The sequence below is a fragment of the Chanodichthys erythropterus genome, chromosome 14, assembly GCF_024489055.1.
Source record: "Chanodichthys erythropterus isolate Z2021 chromosome 14, ASM2448905v1, whole genome shotgun sequence".
Lineage (NCBI taxonomy): Eukaryota > Metazoa > Chordata > Actinopteri > Cypriniformes > Xenocyprididae > Chanodichthys > Chanodichthys erythropterus.
Genome location: NC_090234.1, coordinates 30,348,243 through 30,369,322, shown reverse-complemented (window position 1 = coordinate 30,369,322; position 21,080 = coordinate 30,348,243). Strand labels below are relative to the sequence as shown.

Here is a 21,080-nt window from a genome sequence, read left to right as displayed (position 1 = left end):
TTCCTGTGCAGAATGACATAACATGTTGCCTAACAAATAGGCTAGCTAATATATCTCGTGTACAAATAGTTTTTGTATGAAATAGTCTTCAGTATATGAAGTGTATACTGTATACACAACTAGCATGTATACATTAAGGACGTAAAATATTAGACAGACATATTATAACATACCGAGGGATGACATTCGGTATGTGGCTGCGAATGAGAGCCTATATTTGCTAGCTCCACAAACTGAATAACGCATATAAAAATTAGCCTACATTAAAAGCGCAAATGACATTAAAAAAAAAAAAGAATAATATAATTTTATAAAATTAATACAGTAATACAGTAAAAATGTATGAATGCTGTAATAGCCTACTGGTTTGTAATTATAATGTGCAGGGGGAAAAAACTCCATCACGCATGTATCATTTGTGCTGGGATATTTTATTTTTTTATTGTGTACTGCAAACGGATCAGAGGAAACGAGATACAGTGACTGCAATCATATGTGAGAAATGAAGTGAAATAAAGCTCAGATGTCATTAAGTGTCAAAGAATGATTTCTAGACCAACTCTAATCATCTGTCATAATGTATGTCTTGTTTCTAACTGTAAAAATAAAAAGGAAATTGAGATGACTACATCAGGAGACAATTATTATTATTATTATTATTAACAATAATATTTGAATGGTCAGTGAATAATTTTCCTCAATCCTGGAACCCTCTGACAGATGACAGATTGATTGACCCTAGGACATTTTTTAATCCTTCACATGACATAGGCCTACATATTGCAGACATCCATGAAGGTGCTAAAGTGATAAAAAAAAAAAAAAAAACCTGCATTTGAATAGTAAGAATGATTGTCTTTGCACTAGTAATGCAATTACATATGCAAAATGACTAATCTTTTAAGCTGTTTTCCCTAGCCTTCTTTTCTCTTTTTTATCTACTCTTTCCAAGGCACATTCATATATACAGCAGTCAATATTGAGGATTTTGGCAAGATTAATATATATATATCACTGAATCATTATTGCTGGGACTTTTATGTTTTTAGCATGTTATATGTTTGGGAGCACATGTTTGGGTTCTTTTAACCCCAATTGATGGAGTGTATATCTTTTCATTTCTTAAACAACCATGTAGAAAGACGTATCATCACCATATTCCAGGATGACAAAGCCATGATTCATCAGGCTCAAATTGTGAAAGAATGATTGGGAGGGAGCATGAAGAATCATTTTCACACATGAATTGGCAGCTCTGAGTCCAGACCTTAAATTAATTGAAAGTCTATGGGATGTGCTGGTCCCTCCCAACCATTCTTTCACAATTTGAGCCAGATAAATCTTGGCATCCTGGAATATGTCCATGATATCCAGCGCTAGCGTCAGTTCTGGCAAGTCACATCAGTCAAGCTCGCATCAGCTGACTCCCAGGTGACTCACGTCTACCTATAGGAATACGACACCTATAACATCACCCATATATAAGCTCCTCAGTATTATCAGCAGCTATTGCATTCTCAGGAGCTAATTATCCTCCTCCATCCCCAGCTCCTCCTCTCTTCGGATAGGATTGGCCTATGATTCCCCTGAATCAAACTAATCCTTGAAAAATGTGTACATGTGAAATTATTGACATTAATTATATCTGCATATATTGGTTCTGTTCTGTTTACCCTATGGGGGTTATTGCTGCTCTCCCTGCTCTTATCCATGCTAGACTGCATGGATGCGCAGGGAGTTCTTGCCCAGATACCGCCAATACAAACTTTATGCAATTATCAATCATATTTGACCATAGTGGTCCTGACAGAAGTGTCTTCCTACATGGTTGTTTAAGAAATGAAAAGCTAAACACTCCATCAATTGGGTTTAAAAGAACTGTTCCCAAACATATAACATGCTAGTAGCATAATAATCACAGCAATAAAGATCCAGTTACAGACTCTTAAGTATAACAGCAACTTTTTTGGCCAGGCAGTGTATATATAATGCCAAAATATCAAAATCATTGGAGAGCTTCTCTGTTTTGATATTTCATCCAAGTACAGCCCCATTACTGTAACAAACTTTCATGTGTTAACAATTCCCACATATTTGCATCCCTGCTTGATTGCAATAAAATATATAAAATAATACACTTCATAGAATTCAGTGTTATTTATTTCACATATATTTCGGTAAATATGTAGCATACTCACAAAAACGCTCTTCTGTAGTCATGTTATTGCTAATAAAATTCATAAACCTTAAAAACAAATCACACATGACATGTTTTTTCGTCTTTGTAGTAGCCTGTACAAAGTGCTGTTTTTCTCCTTTTTTATTGAGATACTGTATGTTTTAAGATATGTTTTTTAAGTGCTTTATTGCTTTTTTGGTTCAAAAACAGTGTTTGATAGTTTTTTTAATCATAGACCATAAAATCATAAATCAAAACAATCTGAAACTGTGCAAAACTATCCAGTGCTATCTTGTAAATGTCACCAATTTATTTCAGTAGTCCCCTCATCTTCAATCTATCCATCCATCCATCCAACCATCCATCCATCCATCCATCCATCCATCCATCCATCCATCCATCCATCCATCCATCCATCCATCCATTCATCCGGTTATATCAACAGGCTTTTATTCAGGATCACTTGATCCCACCCTATAAAAATCTACATACACTTTAGCAATTACAACAACAGTTTCAATGAAACCAGATTAAAAGCTCTGATACAGATTCTCTCTCTGTCTTACTCTCATTATCCATTATCCTTTGATTTATGGTGTTATTTAAGCCCAAATGAATGAAATATTCCATCTCATAGTACCAACACACAAGCACACTTATACATACACAAACATGCACACCCCTTACATCCATATCTCTCATCTTAAGGCTAGTTCACCCAGATTGTCTTCCTCTGGGACGTCCTGTAACCCAACCTACACGGCCAGATCACTTGATTTGACCCGGTTACTACTAGTACCACTGGTCTTGCTAAGTCGGCGCTTGTCTCTGGAGAATACTGGTTGGGAGGATGGTGTGGAGGGGGTGCTAGGTGTCATTTCACCCGGGACTCGAGCCTCAGGGCTCCCGTAGCTCATCTGCAGGAAGTCTTCAGCCGGCTCCAGGTCATCATGGCTGTGATGATTCCGCTCGGTGGCCATGTTGACAGAGTTCTGCTGGTGGGCCAGGCGGTTGGTGAAAGGCTGGCAGGCTTGATGGATGTGATGTAGATGATGAGAATGAAGATGTGGGGGTGATGTTGGACCTTGGCTTGACGCTAGGCACTGGTTGAAATCTGGGGGTGGGGTGCAGGTTTGGGAGGGACGTGGCTGAGCAGTCTCAGGCAGATCCATCGGAATACTTGTCTTGCCAGGTTGGACAACATCTTTGTTGTTATTGGGTTTGATGTCATTGGCATGTTTGGCGGCGTATTTTCTAAGACATTGCTTGCACTGTTTCCATCCAAGGTAATACAGCTCTAGCACGCTGAGGAGCAGTGAAACAGCCGCCACCACCAGCATGAACACAATGAAGACATTTTTCTCTGTTGGACGGGACATGTAGCAGTTCACTTGGTTGGGACATGGTGACATGTTACAAGGATAAAGAGCATTCAGAAAGATGCCGTACATCATGTACTGGATCACAATGAAGGTCACTTCCATGACCAAGCGTATTACAATACTCATGACGTACGTCTGCAGAAGTGCTCCCTTCAGGCGGAACTTTGTTTTTGTATCTTCGACTTTCTCTTTGTGTTCCAAATACTCCTTCTCTCCTGTTCCCTCCTCACCCTTCTCCTCCATCTCCCTCTGCTTCCGCTTCTCCTCCATGCGAACGATATGCATGGCATGGCCCATGTAGATGAGTGATGGTGTTGATACGAAGACAATCTGTAGCACCCAGTAGCGGATGTGGGCAATAGGGAAAGCTCGGTCATAACAGACATTGGTGCAACCGGGTTGAAGTGTGTCACACATGAAGTCAGACTGCTCATCGCCCCACGATGACTCTGCAGCCGTGCCCAGCACCAGGATACGGAAGATGAACAGCACGGTTAACCACACCTTCCCTATTGACGTGGAGTGCTCCTGCACCTCCTCCAGAAAATTACCCAAGAGACTCCAGTCCCCCATCACTCCACGGCAGCACTACTGAGCCAGAGAGAGGACAGAGAGAGAAGAAATAATAAGATCAATTTATGCATGTTGTCAAAAGTCATGAATTTTCAGCTGTTTTGAAATGTATTACTGCTGAATGTAGCCTAATATAAGGGGAGACTGAATCTCCTCAAAAAATTTAGGCTATTTAGAAACATAAGTTGAGAAAGTTTACTTTTGTTTAAATCGATTTGCCCACTAATGTGCAAAATTCAGATCCATATAGTGTAAAATATGTATTATTGTTGTTGTTCACGAGGTAGCCCAATCACTGTACAAACCACAATGACACGAATTAGAAGATGCTCGCGCTACTAAACTGACCAATCAGAATGCATATTCATATGACGCAACATTGTTTGCTTTTAAAATTTGACCGAAAAAGGTACAAGGGGTTAAAGTAAAATTTTAGTATTTAAAAGAAATTCAATTATATCGAATTAGTCTTGCCCTCAAAAAACTTAAGATTGTGCAGGCATCTCCTTTAATGTTTTGTGTAGGCTAATATTGTTTTTTTCCCCCACTTGCAAAAGTATTTATTTATTTAGTTAGTTAAAAAAAAACGGTTTATATATGCCTATTTTGTTTGTTATTATTCAATAAAATTATACTATATTATTCAATTAAAAAAAAATAATTTGTCTCCTGCATAACTAATCATCGTGACAGGTAACCACAAGCCAATTAGCTTTTAGAATCATTGTAGTCCGCCATCAAGCCTCCTTGTGATTAACCAGGTGAAGAGAAACTGTCGTCGATATATCGATGAAATCCAGATTAACGAAGAAACTCAAAGCAAGTGAGACTGAACGACAGGGACAGATATAACGTTACTTTTCACACAGTGAAGGAGAGGAGGATGGAGTTCCTTAACGCATATGTGAGTAGATGTTTTGTCTGCAGATGGCGCTGCTCTGTTAGTTTATTATATTGCTAAGCATTGTGTTGTTGATTGGAGAGATTAATGCGTCATTCATTAATCAAGACTTTTTAATATATATTATTTATATAAAGGGGATATCACTTGTTTTGAGGTGCGTAATTCACATGTCACGTGATCCCAACCCATTGCTAAACCCAAAACTTACACACTTCGTTTTCCTCAAATAGGAACTGAACTGAAGGCAACTACAAAACTATTATTAAAACTATGATTATTGATATTATTCTTATTATTATTAATAAACTTGATCCACAAGTTTAACAGAAAGTGTCCAAACAATAACCCAGCTAACAGAATTTTGTTATTAAGAATGTTCTACAAATGTCCAGTTTTCTTGGAACCTTTTTTATAAGGTATGATGTACCTCAAACGTCCTTTCAAACTAATTTTGATTAACGTTTAATGTTAATAGAATGTTATTTAAATGTTAGTATGATGTTTCTGAAACATTCTTTCAAACATTCAAACACCTGATGTGAACAAGCACTGAAAGAACTAGAAATAAGGACACACACTTCACAAACAGCATTACCAGCTCCACTTATTAGCTACTTATACCAAACTGAATTTATTTCTGTGAGAATTCTACAGAAGTTCTTTTTTGTGAATTAACAGAGGTTTAGATGATGATGTCTTATTGAAAATGTTTCGTTTGAGGTCACCATCATGATCAGAGTTTGATTTAGTTGGGCTCTTGACCCTTGACTTCTGTTAAGTTGCTTCTTTATCAGCAGTTGCAGGTGTTTTCAGAAAACACATTTACATTGATAAAGCAGATCAACAAGCCTGGTTTAATAACAGATAAATGACTGCATTAAAGTGATTTAAACAACTGCTTTTTCTGTAGTATTGCTTACTTTTATAATTGAAATGATATTTGAGAAGGAAGTAATAAACTCAAATGATGTGATAAAATCATTTGTAATACTGAAGTGATTTGTGTAAGATTGCCCAAAACTATTTAGCCTAATAGTTAAATACAACGTAGATATCAGCACTCATCATACAAACCTCAACAATGGTGACAATAAAAAATATTCAGCTGCATAATTTATTCATGCCGCAATGCATGCTGGGAGCCATGAATGTGTTTTGTATACTAGCATGAAGCAGGTCACCTTTGTTGTTTCATATGCCGAATGGTAATGTTTGTGAGTGTATAAATGACAACAACATTCAGCATATGAAATTTTTTTTATACTTTTCAATAACATTTCGATTCCTTAAGTCAGCAATTACAGAAAAAAGCAGTTGTTTAATCCATTTTAACATAGTCATTTGCCTGTTATTAAAACAGACATGTTGATTTACTTGATCAATGCAGAAATATTTTCTGGAAACATCTGCAATTGGTGAAAAAAGATTAACAGAAGTCAAGAGCCCAACTAAAGCAAACGCTGATCGTCATGCTGGTGACCTCAAATGAAAGATTGTCAATAAGACATCAACATCTAAACCTCTGTTAATTCTCAATAAGAACTTGTGTAGATGTCTTACAGAAAAAAATTCAGTCTGGTTAGTAATAAGTAAAGCTGGTAATGTTGTTTGTGGAGTTGTTTAATCAGATCTGGAATGTCTTTTATCTTCAGTTCATCTAAGGCCGTGGCTGAAGAAAGTTTTAGTGTGTGTTCTTATTTCTCTTTCTTTCAGTGCTTGTTCACAGCAGGTGTTTGAATGTTTGAAAGAATGTTTCAGGAACATCATACTAACCTTTAAATATCATTCTAAGGAAACTGGACATTTTTATGTTCTTCTTGGAATGTTACAAATCAACGTTCCTAGAATGTTGCCTTTGAAATCAAAATAAAGTTGAATCAACGTTTGAGGAACATTATACCTTATAAAAAACACATTCCTCTTACATCAAGAAAACTGGACATTTTTTATATTCCCAGAACCAACACTGAATATTTAGAGAACGTTCTTAATAACACATTTCTGTAAGCTTTGAACTTTTTTGGTTGCCATCTAAGAATCTATTCTGTTATCATTCAAAGCCTAACAAACTTAATTTTCTTTAATGTGTGATTGTGCTGTTAAATGCAATGACATTGCATATAAAGGTTTTTTCCATTTTGTGTGTCATGTTATATTGTATATTTACAGTAGGGCCTGTGAGGGGAGCACCATGAACTTAAACACAGGGGTGACAGTTCTAATTTTAGTCCAGCCTGCCCCATTTATGTGGTGGGATGGGAACAAGGTCTTGGCCGGGTAGAGCAGGGCAAGGTGATGCCAAGGGCCCTGAGAACTGCCCCTCTGAATGACCCTATACAGGCCTAGATATGGTGATCATTTTACCACACTGCAGCTGTTTCCCAACTACATAATGTGTGCCAGCCTTTGTGCTTCTGTTTTGTCCCTGTATGAGTGATGTATCTTTCAGGACACTGCAGGGACTAACTGAACTTCTCATCACAGAGACAAATCAAACGAGATGACAGGGGTCACTGTTCTCCTATGTATAGTATGACAAATACTAATGTCATTTAAACAACATAACAAGAAGACATCCAGACAATTGTGGCAGGCTAAGAAACCAGACTGTTTTTTATTCTCTTTTTAAAATTTCTGTTTAGTATTTAAAATCTTTAAAAATTTTAAGACTTTTTTTCTTTATTTTCTGTATTATTAAGGTATAAGGCCCATTTAAACCAACTATATTGATAAAGATATAGTTCTAAAATGTGTCCACACCACAACTATAACCATAACGGCACAGAGAAACGATATCATTGGAATCACTTTCAAAACAATTTTTTTTCCAGCTGATGAATGATAAAAACATTGACAGCCAATCAGAATCCATCCTGCTTAAAAGAGATCAAGCATTAAAGGTGGCAGATGACAAAACCGCAGCACGTGCTTAAAATAAACGCTGGTGTGATCGCTGATATAGTTCTCATTACAGTTATCTTTATAGTTATCGTTCTGGTGTGACCGGGCCTTAATGGGGATAATGGCAATAACTTTACATACATAAGACATTTTTTTTTTTTATAATTTGCAATTGATGAAGGTGAACAAATAACTTTTTTTCAGTAACTGTTGAGTGAAAGGATAGTATTTGGGATAAAAAGGCGCCATGTTGTTAGGGCTAAAAGATTTAATCTAGACAGCTAATGTCTTAAAGGTGCCCTAGATTCAAAAATTGAATTTGTTGAAATTGAATAGTTAAATAACAAGAGTTCAGTACATGGAAAAGACATACAGTGAGTCTCAAACTCCATTGTTTCCTCCTTCTTATATAAATCTCATTTGTTTAAAAGACCTCCGAAGAACAGGCGAATCTCAACATAACAACGACTGTTATGTAACAGTCGGGGTGTACGCCCCCAATATTTGCATATGCCAGCCCATGATTGAGGCATTATGAAAGGTATTAGACAAGGGCAGCCAGTAACGTCTGGATCTGCACAGCCGAATCATCAGACTAGGTAAGCAAGCAAGAACAACAGCGAAAAATGGCAGATGGAGCGATAATAACTGACATGATCCATGATATCATGATATTTTTAGTGATATTTGTAAATTGTCTTTCTAAATGTTTTGTTAGCATGTTGCTAATGTACTGTTAAATGTGGTTAAAGTTACCATAGTTTCTTACTGTATTCACGGAGACAAGAGCCGTCGCTCTTTTCATTTTTAAACTCTTGCAGTTTGTATAATTCATAAACACAACTACATTCTTTATAAATCTCTAAAGCAGTGTAGCATGAGCCGTTAGCCACGGAGCACAGCCTCAAACTCATTCAGAATCAAATGTAAACATCAAAATAAAAACTGTACTTACGCAATTAGACATGCTGCATGACAAACACTTTAAGAAGATCCATTCTGAGGGTTATATTAGCTGTTTGAACTTTTTTATGTTGTTTAAGGCAAGCACGAGCTCTTGGGGCGTGGAGCACGAGAATTAAAGGGCCACAAACCCTGAATCGGCTCATTTCTAATGATGCCCCAAAATAGGCAGTTAAAAAAATGAATTAAAAAAAATCTATGGGGTATTTTGAGCTGAAACTTCACAGACACATTCAGGGGACACCTTAGACTTATATTACATCTTTTAAAAAAAAGTTCTAGGGCACCTTTAATCAAAACAACTTATCTTACCATCTATTTTTTTCTTAAACTATGTCGCTCCATGCTTCCATCAGTTTTTAATAAAAAAATATTTTTTTTTAGATATTTTGGGAGCAAAAACAAACACTTTCCTTTTTATATACTGTATAATCTATTTAAATGAAGTAAATACTAGTAAAGAGTGGACTCCTTCAAAAGTTTCCTCTCTGTTCCTCTCTAAGGTGTCAAACGTGAGTTCAGGTGTATTAATCTTAAACACATTAACATTAACACTGTCCAGTGTTGCTCTGTTTCCCAAAATAACATCAGTAAGCGCTGCGTCATTTCCGTAAATGCCACTCCAGCCGCGTCAATCTGCCCTTAAATAAATCACTCTAAATTCCAGTCATTCTGTAAAGCATTTTGTATGTCTCTAAAATGATTTTGTTAATCCTAAATGAAATTCTAACAGATTAAAAGTTGTAACAAGTATTTTGTCTTTTGCTGACACACACACACATTGATCTTTTCTCAGGTTCTCCACATGCCTGTTTTAGTTGTTTTCTTTACTGCCAGTTAAGGGTACCTCGGAAAGGGGTTTCAATTTAATGCTATTTACAGGACGTTGTCACTTGAATACCCATTAAACCTCAAATGTTTTATGAAGCACTATCTGCAGCCACACTAGAAAGTTACCTTTAAAGTCTATGTGTGTGTGTGTGTGTGTATCTGACTGCCCTCTCACACCCATCCTGTACCAAATCCTAGTACCGGTCTCGCTGGTCTCCTGTATAATGGCCAAATATGGACAGACAGTTTGAATAGAGGCCCTCCTACTTTTTTAGCAAATGTAAAATAGTCATAATGTCTGAGCTACCATTAATATTTTGTGAAAGTAATCCAGAAACAATGATGAGGACACTAATGAAATAACAGGACTTTATATAAAGATGCCTATTTTGTTGTACTCACTTTAATTAATTTTTTTTTTTGATTAACATTTTATTATAAGTTTCAGTTGTCTCAGAAACATTATCACAGATTCAATGAACTATATACAAACAGATGCCATGAAAATTACTCCGACCAAAGTTAAATAATTACATAAAACAAGTACACATAATTGGGAAGTCAAGGTTTTAGTTTTTCTAACAACATCTTGGCGGTTTGTTGTACTCACTTTAATGTATGTTTATTGCATTTAAAAAAATCCAGACAGGATGACATTTTATTTGTTTGTTTGTTTGTTTTCAATTATTATCTTTATGCATAGTATATTTTCTTATGTTTTCTTTTGATTTTGGGAAATATGAACCATGTAGTTCCCAAATATTTTTTTGTGAGATTGACCCAAATGTATTTAAGACATGAATTTTAACATCATTAATGTCAGGTTTTGGTCTTTAAATGAGCTACTGAAGGGAAAAAGCAATGGACGATTCACTGAACAATGAAATCTTAGCATAATAGAAATTAGAGTTCTTAATCTTTTGGTACCTCACGATTCGATTCAAAACGATTCTTGAGATCATAATTCAATTAAAAAATCAATCAATCAATCTCAATCGTATCTCAATTCGATATATGCATGAATTTGATTCTAGTTTACTTTTTGTGTTACTTTTCCTATTTGACTGCGGTAGACAGTTTCTTTGTTCTTGCAAAAAAAAAAATCCTACTGAATTAAATGTAAACCTTGAAATTTATTAGGTTTTTCTTCCCATTTTAGTCAACCCAATATTATAAACAAATGCCATTTAAGATGACTGCAGTCACTACACAGATGACTGGCAGTCTTCTGTAATAAAGGAAGGCCATTTTATATTATTTTAGATATTAAAAATAGTAACAAAGAAGAAAATTACAAACAATAGGACAAATACAATAGAAAAATACAAATAAAATAAACTTAAGGTACAGTGGCCTTGGTTTTTTAACATGTAGTAAGAAATACTGCAGAAATTGAATAATCACATGTTAAAATTAAACACTATATAGTCTTCACTGTATGAATTAAATATAAATTGATTCATATTAAATATATAACAGTGATTCAGTCAAAAGCATTGAGTTATTTTTTTTTATTTTAACATTAATAAAACACATGCATCTGAGAGGCAACATCTTTGCTTGGTTGTGTCTGCGAGTACCTAGGGCTGGGCGATATATCGAATGCTTTTGTCACGCGCATTTCATCAGTAAAGCCGGTTCCCTGATTGCCGCTAAATCGCCATCACCTGCTTTCAAATGAAGTGGCATTTAATAGACAGAGCCGTAGTTCACTGATAAGCCACGCAATATCGCGTTCAATATCGATATGAATCGCTGTCGATATTGAACGCGATATTGCGTGGCTTATCAGTGAACTACGGCTCTGTCTATTAAATGCCTCTTCATTTGAAAACAGGTGATGGCGATTTAGCGGCAATCAGGGAACCGCCTTTACTGACGAAATGCACATGACAAAAGCATTCGATATATCGCCCAGCCCTACGAGTACCACATTGAGTCCTTTTTTGCTGCTTATTGTGATTAATAACATTCTAACATGTCAATAACTTTAAGTAGTACTGCAAAGTTAAAGAAGTTTAACACTTTAGAAAAAACATTTTTGAAATTTGTGATTTGATGCAAATCGGTAGAAGATAGAATGACGATTCATATGTGAATTGATTTCTTCCCCCACCCCTAATGAAAATTCAATGATCTTTCTTAACTATGTGCAGCACAGCACCAGGCTTTATAAATAATCTTACAGTCTTCTATGAAACACTAGTCTATCTTACAGAATGAGTTTCTTTTATACACACCTTTGACCAATGCGCAATCTAGTTCACAGCATTTTTGTTATGATGTTTGATGTTCTGGATGCTAATGATGCATGCAGTTTTTGCATTTATTAATTAGTTTTAAATCTGATCTAAAATGTTTTCACATTAGATGCTTTGGAAATGACTGTCATTCAGTGATGTGAACTCAGCAACCCTGTGTGCGTATGTTGTGTTGGCAAAAGCCGTTCAGAATGGCATCGGTGGGAACGGAATCTTAGACATTCAAAAAAAAAAAGAAGGGAAAAAAAACAGGAGGAGGACGGAAATACCCATCTGATTCACACTGACTGGGCAATCTTTGTTGCCAGTGTGTGCTCTCCCTCCTTCTGTCTCTCCATTTTCCTTTTTTCCATCTTCCTTTTCTTCTTCTCTTAGGAAGCAATTTCAAACAATATGATTTCCTCCAGACTTGCTACTTTAAAGGAAACAAGTCTCTTAGGGTCTCCAAGTGCAAGGGTGTTTACTTTCCCAAAGAGAGCAAGAGAACAACACAAGATAAGAGTTCATTTGTGCTGATTATTTTGAATCTGGTTAATGCATAAAATCCTAAAACCCCAAAAGCTCTTATCATGAGGTATTTTGTAAGGTCAAAGACTGCTGTATTTCTTGAAGGTAGCAAACAATGGGACTTCATTGCACGCACACGGGTTGCTGAGATGAATGACAGACAGGAAGAACTTTCACCTGCTCTCATATGATTTTCTATTTGTAAAAGGAAAGACTTGACATTGGTTACTGACCTCAAAGGTTATGTATACAGTATCTCACAGAAGTGAGTACACCCCTCACAATTTTGTAAATATTTTATTATATCTTTTCATGTGACAACACTGAAGAAATGACACTTTGCTACAATGTAAAGTAGTGAGTGCACAGCTTGTATAACAGTGTAAATAACTCAACACACAGCCATTAATGTCTAAACCGATGGCCACAAAAGTGAATACACCCCTAAGTGAAAATGTCCAAATTGGGCCCAATTAGCCATTTTCTCTCCCCGGTGTCATGCGACTCGTTAGTGTTACAAGGTCTCAGGTGTGAATGTGGAGCAGATGTGTTAAATTTGGTGATATTGCTCTCACTCTGTCATACTGGTCACTGGAAGTTCAACATGGCACCTCATGGCAAAGAACTGTCTGAGGATCTGAAAAAAAGAATTGTTGCTCAAAATAAAGATGGCGTAGGCTGTAAGAAGATTGCCAAGACCCTGAAACTGAGCTGCAGCACGGTGGCCAAGACCATACAGCAGTTTAACAGGACAGGCTCCACTCAGAACAGGCCTCGCCATGGTCGACCAAAGAAGTTGAGTGCATGTGCTCCGCGTCATATCCAGAGGTTGTGTTTGGGAAATAGATGCATGAATGCTGCCAGCATTGCTGCAGAGGTTGAAGGGGTGGGGGGTCAGCCTGTCAGTGCTCAGACCATATGCCGCACACTGCATCAAACTCGTCTGCATGGCTGTCGTCCCAGAAGGAAGCCTCTTCTAAAGTTGATGGACAAGAAAGACAAGCAGACTAAAGACATGGATTACTGGAACCATGTCCTGTGGTCTGATGAGACCAAGATAAACTTATTTGGTTCTGATGGTGTCAAGCGTGTGGCGGCAACCAGGTGAAGAGTACAAAGACAAGTGTGTCTTGCCTACAGTCAAGCATGGTTGGTCTGGGGCTGCATGAGTGCTGCCAACACTGGGGAGATACAGTTCACTGAGGGAACCATGAATGAGCAGAGCATGATCCCCTCCCTTCAGAGACTGGGTATTCCAACATGATAACGACCCCAAACACACCTCCAAGATGACCACTGCCTTGCTAAAGAAGCTGAGGGTACCTAAACCCTATTGAGCATCTGTGGGGCATCCTCAAACGGAAGGTGGAGGAGCGCAAGGTCTCTAACATCCACCAGCTCTGTGATGTTGTCATGGAGGAGTGGAAGAGGACTCCAGTGGCAACCTGTGAAGCTCTGGTGAACTCCATGCCCAAGAGGGTTAAGGCAGTGCTGGAAAATAATGGTGGCCACACAAAATATTGACACTTTGGGCCCAATTTGGACATTTTCACTTAGGGGTGTACTCACTTTTGTGGCCAGCGGTTTAGACATTAATTGCTGTGTGTTGAGTTATTTTGAGGGGACAGCAAATGTACACTGTTATACAAGCTGTACACTCACTACTTTACATTGTAGCAAAGTGTCATTTCTTCAGTGTTGTCACATGAAAATATATAATAAAATATTTACAAAAATGTGAGGGGTGTATTCACTTCTGTGAGATACTATGTGTGTGTGTGTGTGTGTGTGTGTATGTATGTGTGTGTATATATATATATATATATATATATATATATATATATATATATATATATATATATATATATATATATATATATATATATATATAATATTACATCAGTAATGACTTGCGTTAAACATCCATTTTCTGGCCTTTTTAAACAATTTGATTTGGAAAGGTACTTATGGATCAGGATATGAAAAGCTTTTCATAACTCTTCCTGAGCTTCTTTTAAATTGTTTGTTAGGAATCATCAGAGCTTCCCTTAACCCTCGAGGATTCTTTAGCTGTTCTTTATGACTCTAAGCCACTGTCAAACATTCAATAACAAAAATAAACTTTGAATAACATGCAGCCTCGCGCTTCCATTTGCATCAGTTTAACAAGCTGGGAACATTGCCACGACACCTTTGAAACATTCTAGTAGCACTTCACAAAGGTGCCAGGCACTGTTGGCAAGTGATGGCATGCTGGTTTTTCTCACAGTGATCATGTCGCTGCGGGCACACTGATACTCACACCATAAGAGGCTCTACAATGCCCATGCATGAGACCGACCCCTTAACTCTGAATAAATATTTATTTAAGCCCTTTCCCCTCAACCTGATGTCAGGGACTACCAGAATCAGCATGACACCACAGACTGTAGTCACATCTTTATCCCAATATAACCAGAGTTGTAAACTAGGCAAGACACAAAGACAAACACTGTGGTTTATATAGATCTGATTATAAGTTTACCCCTTGCAGAATAGCATGATGTTTATCTTTTTTTTTTTTTCTTCAAAAAATAGGGATCATAAAAATTGCTGTTATGAATGAATAAATAAAGTTATTGCCACAGAAATGTACAGTTTAAAAGTTTGGGGTCAGTAACTCTTTGTTGTTGTTGTTTTGTTTTATTCAGCAAAGAAACATTAAAGGGTTAGTTCACCCAGAAATGAAAGTTCTGTCATTAATTACTCACCCTCATGTCATTCCAAAGACTTTTGTTCATGTTTGGAACACAAATGAAGTTCTTTTTGATGAAATCTGAGAGTTTTCTGTCCCTCTGACATGTGGGTGAGTAATTGATTTAAATAGATCAAAAGGGACAGGAAAAACATTTAATGACCTGGTTTCACAGACAGGGCTTAGGTCAGGATTAGGCCTTAGTTCAGTTAAGGCATTGAAGTAGCTTTTATAAATATTCACTAGAAAAAACATTACTGGTAGTACATATTGAGACAAAAAATGGCACTGACATATTTTAAGATATGTATGTAAAAATGTATGTAAAATTAATTTATTATTTTGTCATGAGGAATATATGTAAACATAAAGCTTCTTTAGCACAGTACTCAAAAAAAAAAGTTTTAATCTTATTTTTTTAAACAAATGCTAAATCTTACAGATTCTCTGAAGGGAATTTAAAGTTATGTGAGAAGATGTTTATGTAAAAACTGGGCATATTTGTAAATCATCTCAGTAAAATCAATAAAACTTAATGCTTGAATTTCATGTCATCTCTGCACATGACTGCTCATCTCTGAGAAAGAGAAGGGCTGTGGCTGCAATTAACCCTGAGATATCTTTTTAAGCCCTGTTTAAGGTCCATTATTAGGTAGTAAAACACTACTTTGGTAGGGTTATACGTTTAAAAATTGCTGTGTTAAATGTATACAATATGAATCAAGGTGGCGATTGGATGCTACACACAACCAATCATAACTTAATTTGCCTCTGTGCTATCTTAACTAATTAAATATTCATATGCATCGCAGATACATAATTCACAGTGTTTCGTTCCAGGGTTAAACATGGTAATCTGAGTGATAAAGATACAATATTAAGTTGTTTCAAAAGATTTTAGACAAACAGGGAAGAAACATTTCCACAGCTGGTTGTTGCATTCTGTATTTGTCCAATCAGCATTATTGACCTCATAAATATGTAAATAGAACATTAACCTGCAGTTACATGTGTGGAGTGTGAAATTAAAAGGGGAATTGCACAGAAGTACAGAGGAAAATACAGTGAAAGAAGGCAAATTAATCAATGTCTTATGGGTAAAGCAAACTAACATCACTTCCAGTTGAAGGCTAAACCTGTACATGCACTTGTGTTAGTGGACTTGAACTTGCATACCAATGCCAAACACATGCTTTTAAAAACAAAGGACAGAACAACTGTTTAAGCCAGACATTCCCGGACTGACACAGGCCACTTTAATCGATGGAGGGGTCAAGGATGAGAAGCTGCATTTAGCCATATGAAGTGAGAAATCCCCTCGCCCGACCCCATTATATGCACACGGACAACTGCACATATCAACACCTGCCATCCAGTGGGATTTCTCATATGGACCATAAAGACAATCATTCTCTGCTTGTCAGGCTGCTAACTGGGTGACGTGTTTACTTAAATGGCAATTTTGTTTTTCTCTTCACTGTCAAAGCAACTGCACTGATCAGCCAATGTCTTGTTAATCAAAACAGGCACCACTTGACGTGACGTATACAGGGCTTTTGCACTTTGTGAATATGACTTGTGAGTGGGATATGAAAGATATATATTATTTAACAGAGAGTGACCCTTAATATGTATTTGGACACTTAATAACACTAAACCAATAAGAAATAATTTTCACTTTTTAAGCAAAGACATGGCTCAGACATATAGAGTTTGGTCTGCAAAAAGTTCTAACATCATTTGATTGCAGTTGCAACTTTGTTTGATACTTAATTTAATGGCATTCATACATATGTGTAGGTTAAGGGGCCGCTGTATCTAATTATACAAGTATAAAACTGCTCTGTTTACAAACTAATCAGCTCAGCTGATCTAATTCATATTTCTCAGTAACTGAAATACAATCAAAATCACAATTCTTTAGGATGACAAAAGCAACTGTTAGGTAAGTGTTAATCAGAAATGGTCATTCCATTAGAATGGCTGCAGATTCTCAAGCAACAATGATATCATAATGTGCAAATGTGATTAATGAGTATATTATAGATTTAATTTGAAACTATTAAGAATTATTTATGACCATGTAAAAAATCAATGTAGCAAAATCTTGTAAAAAATATTAATACATAACTTAATATTTAATTAGTACATTATTAAAGTAAGTGGTCTTTAATATTTATTTAAAATATCATTTAAAATACAAATATTAAAAAAATGAAACTACCAATCATCTGTTGTTTTAATAATTTAAATACAGTATTCTGCACTCTACCTCAAAATGATGAAACATCATGAAACAAAATAATAAAATTATATGTGTTATTTGACCCACAGATATCTTAAACAATTAATTTGATGTATAAAAGTTAATTACCTGTCTGACTGCTGACTTATGAGACCGTCTTTGGTTGAGCCTCCTGTGGTCTTGTCCTCTTCAGATGACTGCGTTGGCTCTTATTCTGTGGCCTGAGGGTCCTGTAGATGTAGCCCAGCTCTGATGTCTCTGTGACAGTGGGGATATACTGAGCGATGGAAAAAAATGGCAGTGTATCTCTATAGAAAACTATCTAGCAAGACTGGAGTTCAACTTCAGCACAGGCCCCCTCGTGCCGGTCCCACTGTGGGAATAAAGCACAAGTGTGGGACACTCTGAGAAATACTGGGCCATCTCAGGGAGTGTTTCAAACCCCCCTCCACTCTTCCTTTTCCTCCTCCCCCTCTCTTCCTCCTTCCCTCCCTCTCTCTTTCTAGTTGCCCCCACCCCAATCTAAACACCCCCCCCCAACCAGAATGCACTTGGTGGCACTATTTTGGTGAGAAGAATACCACTGTGTAAAGAGAGGAAGTGAGATTGTACTAGAACACAATGGCTGTTCTTCTCAGGCTGTTCATTGGTGCTGTGATGCGTTGTGCTTGTCACTATATGTATTTGTTGAAGTTTTACCCCCTACTCTGATCAATAACACTTTATATGTTTTATATGTATATATTTATATTATTGTATGATAATATAGTCATATAGTGCAGATAAAAACATATGAGTCATTCCACGAAACCGGTACGATTTGAGTCCATTTTCAGTGTATTTTATCTATTGGGTTACCAAAATATATTTTTAAAAGCTTTTTCTATTAGTTGAAATGTCTCCTTTAAAAATGTTTTAAAAACATGACATACTTTTTATCTTCATATTAGAAATTATGTACTTGGGATATGAATAATAAAATGAGAAAAAAGTCCATTCATTTTTCCATTAACATAAATATCCATCTGTGCTTTTTTGCTGGTAATGTTTTTTTCTAAGTAAATTCATGATTATTTATTAAAATCACATCATGTAGTTCCGTACCTAAGTAACCCCTCAACCCCGTTACACAAACCATTCTCCCCCTATAAAAAAAAAACCCTGATACTTATGTGACATCATTAATAGGAAGTTACATCATAGAAGTCTTCTGAACAACATTACCACCTTCTTTAATAATTATAACTAAATTATGTTGTGAAATTGTGTTTGTCAAGCTTAACGACTCAACCACGTTAGATCAATTAAAGATAGAAAACTATTACTTGTGAAAATGATCTTTGTTATTTCAACATTATTCATGATTTCTTAATATCATGCATGCCATGTGCTCTCCATTTATTCACTAGATTTAGAGCAGTGGCCAGTTTGGACAAAAAAATCCCGTCACACTCAACCCTGTCACACCTACATTTTTATTATTATTTATTTTTGGTAAATTTATGAAAAAGTAATTTAAAGTTTGTTGAACCCTGTTTGAAATGTTCAGAGCAATCATAAGAATACTGATTTTAGTTCAAATTCTGAAGTTAAGCCTTTGATCAAAATGATGAGTTTGCTGTCACAAAAAGAACCCAATTCAGGCTTTAGTATAGCAAAAGTATGAGATGTTATGTAACTTTTATATTTGCAATTACTGAATTAGTGTGAGGGACATCTGATTAATAGGAAAATGTTGATTTGATCACAAATACATTTTATAATAATATTCAGAGAGCTCCTATAGTGTCCATAACTTATAGGGATTTGAAGAATAGGTAAATGACGACTATTTTGCTAGATAAATGCAAATGATCGATTGGACACACAACATTTATATTAAAATCACCCATGCATGGTTATTTGTAAATTAATCACAGCATTATAGATACAAATACTTTTTCTAAACTAAAATAATTGTGCCGAATATGATCCAGGCTCACTTGAAAAATGTGCATGCTGATATTTCTGCAAAATGATATTACATTGCTTTTTGCATGTTTTGCAACCCTTTCAAAGTAAAAATGTATCTGAAACATTTGAAACATTTGATGCCATTTTAGCTTGCTTGTGCAGTTCTTTGAGCTCTTTTATTTTGGCTTGTGTTTCAATGGAATCCTACCCAAGTGCCAGGTGCAAGGTGCAAGTTTACCACATCAGAAAAGCCATACATATGAAGCTGGTTTAATGATGCTAATGTCAAAATGTTTCAATTTACAAATCATGCACTATGGTAAAAGTGTTTGAAGGTCATGACATAGTATTGCTCAAAGAACAATAAGTCTATTTTAACTGATAATCTGCCCCCCGTAATCATAATTTCAAGTAAAAAAGAATAAAATCTGTTGGTTTTACTGCCACCAGTGCTAATTTCAGCTGGAAACTGCAGTGAATTGTATGTATAGGTATTTTTCTTATGAAAATGTAGAAATCAAATCATTTTTGTAGATTGTATTTTCCCACAAATATTACTTTATCTGCTGAACAATATGATGCATTATAATTCAGTGTAGCAAAAATGGTTGTCAGTATTTATAGGATGTTAAAATCTTGTACCTGATCACATGATCCCTTTTTTCTTCTTCGTTCAGGTGTCCTTCTTTCACTTCTTCATACAGTCTTTGATACTGTATCCCAGTGAGGAGGCAACTGTAAGAAATTCAACTAACTTCACAGACTAATTTAAACAGAAGCCCGAGCTATAACCCCTCTCTCTCTCTCATCCCTTCTCTTTCATTGCTTATGCTGCTCATCGGCTGAGAGCCGGAAGATATATGTCAGCTTTATATAATGGCAATCTTTTAGGTTTCATTCATCCTTGCTCAAGGGTCTTTGTGTGTGTGTGGTGGGAATTCTGTAGATTTGAGTACTCCTTGCTGCTGGGTCCATGTGTGTTTGTGTATGTCTGTGTATATATATATATCATAATGTTCACAAAGTGGCATCATGCTAATTTGGTGTAAAGGAAACCAGAGGTTACTAAGGGCTGTTAGTGACTTTGTGTCATGGCGCACTCGAGCCATAGGGAAATGGAAATTAAAGAAAAACAAGCAAATGGGAAACTTTGACCCCTATTTTAAGAACTGCTACTTTAATCATGTACCAGCTTCTACCAAGGTAACCAAGATAAGGACATATTTCATATACTCTAGTGCTGTAAACATGAACAAGCACTGTGTATGTGGCTATGTGCGCATATTTCATCATGTCTTCTTCAAATGAAATATATATATATATAAATATAAATATGTGCAAATAGGTACACGGATACAGCCGTACATGTGATCATAAACACGAAGGCATGATGAATTATTTTGATAGACATTTTCAAAACACATCAAGGTGCCCTCAACTTATATTTTAATATTCATTTGTTTGTAAAATGACAAAATGTGTTGTTGTAGGTCTGTGTTTTGTTGGTTGTTCTCCACACACTCCTACTTTTCCACTGCTTTACACACCCATTTCTTGAGACTTTTTAAGCTTTTGAGGCGTGAACAGCCAGGCTAAAGCAGGGGGGTTTCATGACACTTTAAAGTCTTTTGCTATAGTACGTCAATA

At 36.2% G+C, this 21,080-nt stretch overlaps 1 protein-coding gene across 2 annotated transcripts; it reads right to left on the bottom strand.

Moving 5' to 3' along the window:
* Window positions 1-427: 427 nt before the first annotated feature.
* On the bottom strand, window positions 428-17,858 carry gja5a (gap junction protein, alpha 5a). 2 transcript variants are annotated; one of them, XM_067410638.1, is made up of 2 exons: window positions 17,610-17,858; window positions 428-4,152 (listed from the first exon to the last, which is right to left on the bottom strand). In XM_067410638.1, the coding sequence occupies exon 2, from the start codon at window positions 4,132-4,134 to the stop codon at window positions 2,935-2,937; it is 1,200 nt and encodes a 399-aa protein (XP_067266739.1). In that variant the 5' UTR covers window positions 4,135-4,152; window positions 17,610-17,858; the 3' UTR covers window positions 428-2,934. The 2 variants fall into 2 exon arrangements, with proteins under 2 accessions (XP_067266739.1, XP_067266740.1); XM_067410639.1 differs by having other exon boundaries at window positions 428-4,149.
* Between the last annotated feature and the right edge of the window lie 3,222 nt (window positions 17,859-21,080).